Source organism: Manacus vitellinus, unplaced genomic scaffold (genome assembly GCF_001715985.3).
Source record: "Manacus vitellinus isolate BGI_N305 unplaced genomic scaffold, ASM171598v3 scaffold_84_pilon, whole genome shotgun sequence".
Classification (NCBI taxonomy): Eukaryota; Metazoa; Chordata; class Aves; order Passeriformes; family Pipridae; genus Manacus; species Manacus vitellinus.
The window spans coordinates 619,648-628,726 of NW_021940840.1; the positions used below are offsets into that span (position 1 = coordinate 619,648).

A 9,079-nucleotide genomic window follows, 5' to 3' on the forward strand; every position below is an offset into this window, starting at 1 on the left:
CACTGTGAATCCATGAGGATCTTCATGGAGAAGGCACCTCTGGTGGGTAATCCTGGGGACTGGACACTTGGGGCTTCAGCCCCACCGGCACTGGACCCAAGCAGGGCTGGGTTGCACCCCAGGGACCCAGAGTACCTCGTTTTCCTTACAAAGAGCAGCTTTTTAGTGAAGGAGGTGCCAGGAGGTGATTTTTGGTGCTGCTGGGCTCAGTCCTGGAGGTGAAGGCTCCCTATGATGGTCAGAGAGGCTTTGCTGGGGGGGGTCTGTCTGGAGGAGCCTCTCTGGCTGCACAGAGGGCAGGTGGGGTGTGTGTTTAATTCTTGCAGATAAATAACTGTGCCTCAGCTAAATGCTGCCACACCAAACTCCCCAAAACTGCAGCCCTGTTTTTTCAGAGCAGACCAGCCCTTCTCAGCCTGCCTGTTCTCAGCAGCATGGGTGGGACTGGGTACCATCTCCCCAGAAATCATGAGGGCCTGGCAAGCTTGGGAGAGCTGGAAACCTCTGGGGTGCCTGGGGGTTATTGTGCTGGCTGGAGTGGAATTAACCCAGCAAAGGGTGATCCATAGCCCTGGAATCGTATTCATGGTCCATACTTTGCTGGGCAAAGAAGAAGGAACACATTCCAGGGGCTTGGATGCTGAATTGGCTGTGTTTTGTCTCTTCCTAAGGCAGAGCCTGAGCGAGAGCTCCGAGCTCTGGGGGAGAGTGCTGAGCTGGCTCTGCCTGGTGCTGTTTCCAGCCCAGCCCAGCCGGGCGTGTTTCTGCAGCAGCAGCAGATCAAGTGTGATGGGCACAGCAATAAGCTCAGGATGTGAAATCCCAGCAGCTGCTGGTGCATGGAGACAGGAAACTTATACCTTCCCTATCAATCAAATCATCCCAGGAGCTGCTGAAGTCCAAACCTGAGGGCAGTAGGAAAGAGGGCAGGGTTAGATGGGATGCTGGGAAGGAATTCCTGGTTGTGAGGGTGGGGAGGCCCTGGCACAGGTTGCCCAGAGAAGCTGTGGCTGCCCCTGGATCCTGGGGAGTGTCCAAGGCCAGGTTGGACAGGGCTTGGAGCAACCTGGGCTAGTGGGAGGTGTCCCTGCCCATGGCAGGGGGTGGAACAGGATGGGCTTTAAGGTCCCTTCCAACCCAAACCATTCCATGGTTCCATGACAATAAGTAGGACACACCCCACAAGCTCAGCCACACATGGGCAGTTCTTTGGGAGACTCACCCCAAGAACAAGCAGCCTGTGGGCAACAGGGCAATTTAACCTCCTTCCAACAGCCACCAAAATCCTTTCCATGGTCCATGGAGAGGTGCAGGAGAGTTTGGCAGCTCCATGGATCCAGATGGAGCTGCTGAGGGAGGGCTTTGGAGCTGACATTGTGGGAAAGGAGGAGGAGGAGGGAGTGGAAGAGGCAACTTGGGGAATTCAGTTTGGAAGTGTGGTTACTTATAGCACAAACCATCAGTGAGTCCGTTGTGCTCTCTGAGTGATGGGATTTCTCATTCCATGGGCTTCACCCAAAGTCTTGTTGAATTAGGACCATTTCTGAGGTGCTCTTGAGTTGTTCTGTGATCCATCTCCTTCCCGGGGGATGTGATGGACTGACAGACCTCTTGTGCAGGTCTTAACAGCTCCTTAATTTTTCCTCTGATGTACAAACCTGCAGCACTGAAAAGGAGGAAAAGAGTTGTGAGGATTTGGGATTTGGGTGGGTTCATCTTCCTCCCCTTCCCCCATGGAAGGATTTTGCTTCCCCATTGCCTGAGTGGTGCTGAGGATGGAGCTGCCAGCTTTGTTCCTTGCGTCTCTCCCCAGAGTAATCCCAAATGATTTGCTCTTTCTGTGGATCTGATGCTGCTCTTTCTGCACAGCTCTTTTCTTGGATGCTGAAAGATCCCTGCCACTTCCCTGAGTGGAAAATTTAAAAACAGCTAAATCCTGGAATCTGGAGTTTGTTTTCTTTACCATGAAATATTTAACTTGGCTTACAGAAGTGGTTCTCCCATCCTTCAGCCATCTGCTCCTTCTAAAATGTACTTCTTTATTCTGAACTGAAATTAAAAAGTGAATTTCCTGTGGATTTGAGGCAGAAGACCTTCTGAGGCTCCATCTTTCTTTCAATTATTTTTTAATTTCAATATTTTTAGAGCAAAAAATAAGAGTGCTGTCATGGGAGTCCCTGGAGCAGGGAGACCCCAAAACAAGGGTTTTCCAGGTTTTCTGAGCAGCTGGGTCAGCCTGGCACAGGGATGGCTTTACCAGGAGGTGGTGAGGACAGGCTGGGGAGCAGCACATCCCTGTCCCGTGCTGCTGTGGCTGGTGGGATGGTGGCTGGGAGGCAGCAGGGAGCTGCTGAGGCTCATTTTGGGGGTCAAGTTGATGCCTGGGATGATCCCTGGTTATCCCACGGGGCTGCCCCACACCTCAGCTGGGGACTTCAAAGCCTTGGTGCTCCCGTGGCACTGTTCAGGGAGCAGAGCACATGTTCCCTGCCTTTATTTAGGGTCTGGTGATGCCTCCTGAGTGTCTCTCCCGCTTCCCTGACCCGAGTCCTTCCCCTGCAGGTGAACTTCAACGAGCCTCTGTCGATGCTGCAGCGGCTCACGGAGGACCTGGAGTACCACGAGCTGCTGGACAAGGCGGTCAAGTGCGAGAGCTCCACGGAGCAGATGTGCTTCGTCGCCGCCTTCTCCGTGTCCTCCTACTCCACCACTGTGCACCGCACAGCCAAGCCCTTCAACCCCCTGCTGGGGGAGACCTTCGAGCTCGACCGGCTGGAGGAGCTTGGCTTCCGCTCCCTCTGCGAGCAGGTGAGGGGCTGGGGGTGTCCCCCCTGAAGGACAGCCAGACAGCCAGCTGGTCCTCACACCCAGCCTTCCCAGTGCTCCTCTCCCAGCAGTCAGGGACAGGCAAGGACAAGCTGCTGGAGTCCCCGTCCCTGAAGGTGTTCAAGGAATGACTGGGTGCTCTGGTCCAGTTGACAAGGTGGTGATGGGTCACAGGTTGGACTTGATGATTTGATTCTATGAAATGGCCTCAAGCTGCACCAGGGAAGGTTAAGGTTGGACATCAGGAGGAATTTCTTCATGGAAAGAGTGGTCAGGCATTGGAAGGGGCTGCCCAGGGAGGTGGTGGAGTCCCCATCCCTGAACGTGTCCAAGGAATGACTGGAGGTGGCACTCAGTGCTCTTACTGAGTGACAAGGTGGGGAGGGGACACAGGTTGGACTTGATGATCTTGGAGGTCTTTTCCATCCTAAATGATTCAGTGATTCTATGAAACGGCCTCACGTTGTGCCAGGGGAGGTTCAGGTTGGATATTAGGAAAGATTTCTTCCCTGAAAGACTTGTAAAGCCTGGGCACAGGCTGCCCATGGCAGTGGTGGAATCACCATTCCTGGAGGTGTTCAAAAAACAGGTGAACGTGGCACTGCAGGATAGGGGTTAGTGGGCATGAGGTTAGACTTGATGATCTTGGAGGTCTTTCCAAGCTTAATGATTCCATGATTCCTCCTGGCCAAGAGAGCCAGTGGGTTGCTGTTGGCCCTGGTGGGAGCAGCAGCAGGCACAGCCTAAGGCATGTTTTGGAAGCAGAGCAGGAGGAGGGGTGGGAGGGGAGGATGAAGGTGTCCTGGCAGCTCCCTGGAGCTGGGGCTCCTGTCACACCTCAGCACTTGAACAGCAAGGGAGAAGCTCTCCTTACCCCAGCTTCCTCAGCTGTGCCCAGAGAAGCTGTGGCTTCCCCTGGATCCCTGGAAGTGTCCAAGGCCAGGTTGGACAGGGCTTGGAGCAACCTGGGCTAATGGAAGCCAGAGGGGTGGAAGGAGATGAGCTTTAAGGTCCTTCCAACCCAAACCCTCCTGTGATTCCATGATTCAGTTGATGATTCTATGCAGTGATGCCTCAAGCTCTTCCAGGGTCTCTTTGTGCTGGAAGGTGTCTCAGGATCTCATTTCTTTCCTGCTGGACTGAAATGTTTTAGTTTCCCAGCCTGGAGGAGTCCCAGGAGCTCTGAGAGGCCCGTGCTCTGAGCACAGGGCACAGCAGGTGCACACTGATCGACCAGCAGGTCTTAATTAACTGCCTGGAGTGCTGAATGAGTTGTGACCTGTGGAGATAATGGACTGTTTAATGGTTAGCACAGCTGGCTGGTCCGTCCTGGATTCCTGGGGAGGAACGGGGCCATTTGTTACCCCTTTCAGGCAGGACATCCCTTTGTGGAGGCTCTCTTTGCTCCAGAGGGTCTGTCTCAGCACACACTGGGAATACACAGTGAGGAGGCTCAGGCTGGCACCAGCATCCCCATGTCCCCCTACCATGGTTTAGCTTGTCCATGTCCCTTGTCATTGTCTCCTCCAAGTCACAGCCCCTCGCCCCCAGGTTTGGGGTGGTCACTGCACCCCTCCGTGGTGGTGGGTGCCCAAACCCATCAGACTCCTGCAGAGCACTGGCCTGAGGTGGGATGGCACCTCCTGTCACATCCCATCCCATCCCATCCCATCCCATCCCATCCCATCCCATCCCATCCCATCCCATCCCATCCCATCCCATCCCATCCCATCCCACCTCTCTCGGCTGTGCTGCTCTGGGCAGTGATGGGGAACAGGCTGTGGGGGCCTCCTGGAGGTGTGACCCCTGCTCGTGACACAGGGAAGGTCCTGCTGTGGATAATCCCCAAGATTCATGTCTCTGCTGCCCCCTCACACCCCCCAGGGCTGTGTGACTGACTGACAGCTCTGCTTGTCCCCACATGGTCCATCCCAGCCTGGGGAGCTCATGCCTGTGGCTGCAGTGAGGTGGGACACTGCCAGACCTGACCCCTGCCTGCAGCCCTCCTTCCTGCCTACCTGCCCTCCTGCCTGCCCACCTGCCCTCATTCCTGCACACCTACCCTCCTGCCTGCCTACCTGCCCTCCTGCCTGTACTCCCACCCTTCTGCCTGCACACCTGCCTCCCCTTCCTGCTCTGCTCCCAGGAGCCAGGTCAGAGGTGGCCATGTCCCTCCAGCCCCTGTGGATGTCACAGAGCTCAGGTTCACCCACCTCAGCAGCATCACACCTTCACCTGCCCTCACCTGGCAGAGTCCTGACTGTCAGCTGGCTTGGCCTGGACCATAGGAAGTGGATGATTCCTTAACAGGATGCTCAATCCATCCCTTAGCCAGCAGCAACCCTCTCCCTCCTGGGTACAGGTGGGACATCTGGGTGGATTTATCAGCCTCACTGGGCTGTGATGCTGAAGCCCAGGGCTGTCTGTCAGGAACCTCTGGACACCTCTGACCACACCACTCCCACACCTTATCATCCCTGTTCTTACTCCTTCACCCTCCTCTCCACCACCTTCCTTCCTCCACCCCTGTTGCCTTCCAAGTAATTAAGTTGCCTGGAATTATTTTCTCCAGGTGGTCCCAGTTTTCCTCCAAATTTGGTATTCTGGACCCTTCCACACCAGCCTGATCCCTGGGTGCTGCCCTCTGCCTGTCCTTGAGTCCCTCCCTCGCTGGCACAGCACAAGAGCTTCATCCCACATCAGGATTAGTGTAACTGGGAGCAGACCTGCTCCAGAGCTTTTGGTCTTTGAATGGAGCCTCTCCATCCCCCTGGAACCATCTCAAAGGGCATGTTTTAGTGGCAGTGTGACTTTGACACAGGACAGACAGACAGACAGACAGACACCCTTCCCACTTCTCAGAATTTTCCTTGGATGCTGCTTGTGCTGCTCAGCCAACGTGCCAAGCCAAGCGTTGATAATCCAGTGCCTGAAATCCAGTTATCCAAATAGGATTTCCTCCTACTGGTGACTGGGATTTGGTGGTGAGAGCTTGGCTGTGTGTAATCCTGAGCTTGGGGCACTCAGTCTGTAATTACAGCAGTGAAAATCACCCTGAGCTCCGTGAGTGGCCACGGGGCCTGGACTCAGTGGTCCTGGGGATGGGTGGCCTGTGCCAGGCTGGGCTGTGCCATCAGCTGACACCCTGCACGAGGGCAGAACCCTCTGCCTGAGATGTTCCTGTTCCCAACTTCATTTTAGACAGCTTTTCCAGGGCAGGGGATGAACACCACCCTTTAACAAGTCATTCTCAGGATTTAGGATGTCGTATCCGCTTTTCCAGCCCAGTGTGTCCGTAAAGGCAGAGCCAAAGTCTTGCTGTGTGTCTTGGACAAAGTGGGGACCTGTGTCCCCGTGAGTTCCAAGGCAGAGCAGTGAGAACTGCTGCTGGTAGGAGAGGTGCTGTTACATTGGGATTACTGGGGTGCCAGCACTTCCCTGTTTCTCAGTCAGGATCCCTGGAGAGCAGAGCCATGTCCTGGGATCATGGCACTGCAGCAACTCACCACGATGGTTGCTTGAGCTGTTATGGATAATGCTGTGAAATGAGCCTTAGCAAATCCTGGCAGGAGCTTGGCAAGCTTGGCACAGCTCCTTTGGCAGCCAGGATACCTCATGGAGGATCACCCCAATGCCCAGGAGGAAACTGAGGTGTCCAGGACAGCACCTGGAGCATCCTTAGCATGAAAGCTGGCATGGACCTCCTCCTCTCCGAGGAGTCCTGCTGTGATAACTCACCTGTGACCTTATGGGCTGTTCTCCTGTCCCCAGGTGAGCCACCACCCCCCAGCAGCCGCCCACCACGTGTACTCCCGGCGAGGGTGGACGTTGTGGCAGGAGATCACCATCGCCAGCAAGTTCAGGGGCAAATACCTCTCCATCATGCCACTGGGTAGGTGATGGACTCGGGGAGCATCTGGGGTTGGGGTTCCTGGCACTGCTCATGCAGCCCCCAAAGGTCAAAGCAGCTGGTCCCTTGGGCTCACCTGGAGCTCAGTGAATCCCTTGGGCTCACACAGGGCTCAGTGAATTCCACCCTGAGCAATGTAAGGAGCCCAGATTTGTGCTCCTGGCTCAGTGATCCCACAATAACACATCTGCCCTGCAAGTGGAAATGATGCCAGCTGCAAAGGGAGGCCACTTTGCTTTGGAAATAATCCTTTTTGAGTGCAATAAGCTGCCTCCTTGCAGTGTTTTATTTGTCTTCTGCCTGTCCCTGGGCTGGGCATTGTGCCCAGGGCTGGTCCCAGAGTGGTGCTGGTGCCTGGCCTTGGGACACTGAGTCAGCCAGGCAGCACATTTCTGACCTGCTCTAAAATGAGTATTTTTGGCAAAGGGCAGAGGGCCTGGCAGGGGTTGAACCTCCCTTCCTGGAGCAGATGAGTGAGGGGGTGTGCAGGAAGGGGAGAGATGAATCCAGCCCCAGCCCCAGTGGGGGCAGAGGATGGGGGATGCAGGTAGAGGGGCTGGGGTGGCTCTGAGGATGAGCATGAGGTGATGGTGGGTTCTGGGGGAGCCTCTGCCCTCTCTGGACTCAGGGAACCCCTCTCTCCCCAGGTGCCATCCACCTCGAGTTCCACTCCAGTGGGAATCACTATGTGTGGAGGAAAGTCACCTCCACTGTGCACAACATCATCGTGGGCAAGCTCTGGATTGACCAGGTTGGTGGCTGTGGGGGAGGAAACAGGTCCTGCCTGGCCTCACCTGGCTGGGCATTGCCCTCCTGGGGTGCTCCTGCCATGGTGGAAAGCTCTGCTTCCCTGGCAGGGGTTGGGGGAGGCTTCCTGGAGCTCCTCCCGGCTCTTCCCCAGTCCAGCAGCTCCGTGGGGCAGGGAGGGGTGGCTGGTGCAGGAGCTCCAGCCAGCCATGGTGCTGTACCCAGTGTTGATTTGTACCTGCTCTACAACTAACAGCTGCTCTGTCTCTCCCTGCTGTGGTTCTGTCTTTTATCCAGTCTGGTGAAATAGAGATTGTTAACCATAAGTCCAAAGATAAATGCCAGCTGAAATTTACCCCCTACAGCTACTTCTCCAGGGATGTGCCCCGAAAGGTGAGTACCCACCAATGGCCCCGCTCCTCTTGCCAGCCTGGGGTGGGGTGAGACCTGGCTCTTCCCTCTGAGCTGGGCTCCCAGGCTCCCAGTACCACTGGGATGAGCCCCAGCACGGGGCTGAGGGGCCGTGCTGGCTCCTTGGATGGGGGTCACCAGGAGGGCTGGGAGGGACCTCCACGTCCTGTGTTTTTAACCTCCATGTCCCTTGTTTTGGCTCTCTGTGTGCTGGAGCTGCAGCCCTGAGACCTTGGAGGGGTTGGGTGGGCTGGAGACCCACCTGCATGGTCAGAATGGCCACATGTTCCCCTGTGCTGGATGCAGCTGATGTCTGAGGAGACACAGCACCAGATCCAGCTGCTCCAGCTGGGGCACCTGGAGGGTGTTCTGCCCCTCTGGGCACTTCCAAATGCCATCTCCCCCTGCCAGGTGACAGGGGTGGTGAGTGATGCCGATGGCAAAGCCCACTACGTCATGTCTGGCACGTGGGATGAGAAGATGGAGTGCTCCAAGATCCTGCACAGCAGCCACGGCAGCAGCAGCACGGAGGGCAAGCAGAAAACCGTGTACCAGACCCTGTCCCCAAAGGTCCTGTGGAGGAAGTACCCACTCCCGTGAGTGCCCTTGGCACAGGGTGCTGGATGGGGATGGGGATGGGGGTGGCATTCCCTGGGCCTCGTGGGATGAGGGGCTTTGTGTGCCCAGGCCTGAGGATGTGGGTGGGGACCAGGACTTCGGGGGCTGAGTGGCTCTTTCTGGGGTGGGAGGGGAGAGCAGGTCCCTGCAAGGGGAAGGTGGCTTTGGGGGACCCTTGTGGGTGGATTTGGGGCAATCAGGGGGTCTGGTTGGGTTTCTGGGGCTGTGGGCTATGGCAGGGAGGGGTGTTGGCTGCTTTGCCTTGCTGGAGAGTCCCTGGTCATCCTGTCCCACCAATCACTTTATCCCTCTGGAGATCAATCCTCCCTTGGCACTCCTGCCCCCAGCAGGGCTGTGCTCAGATCAGTCTCCAGCCTCTGGTAGCACCAACAGACCGTCCCTGATTGGGGATGTTCTGTTGGGATGGGGACTCCACCCCTGCCCTGGGCAGCTGTGCCAGGGCCTGACCACCCTTTCCAGGAAGGAATTTTCCCAATGTCCAACCTGACCCTCCCTGGCACAGCTGGAGGCCGTTCCCTCTCCTCCTGTCCCTTGTTCCCTGGGAGC

The 9,079-nt window shown here is 56.4% G+C and overlaps 1 protein-coding gene across 1 annotated transcript in view; it reads left to right on the plus strand.

The window, feature by feature from the left end:
* OSBP2 (oxysterol binding protein 2) overlaps positions 1–9,079 on the plus strand; it is a 29,710-nt gene that overhangs the window by 19,528 nt on the left and 1,103 nt on the right. Inside the window, exons 6-11 of the mRNA XM_029964920.1 lie at positions 2,563–2,808; positions 6,598–6,718; positions 7,384–7,487; positions 7,781–7,876; positions 8,306–8,490; positions 8,582–8,591. Coding sequence (XP_029820780.1) covers positions 2,563–2,808; positions 6,598–6,718; positions 7,384–7,487; positions 7,781–7,876; positions 8,306–8,490; positions 8,582–8,591 — 762 coding nt within the window. The remainder of the gene's footprint in view (positions 1–2,562; positions 2,809–6,597; positions 6,719–7,383; positions 7,488–7,780; positions 7,877–8,305; positions 8,491–8,581; positions 8,592–9,079) is intronic.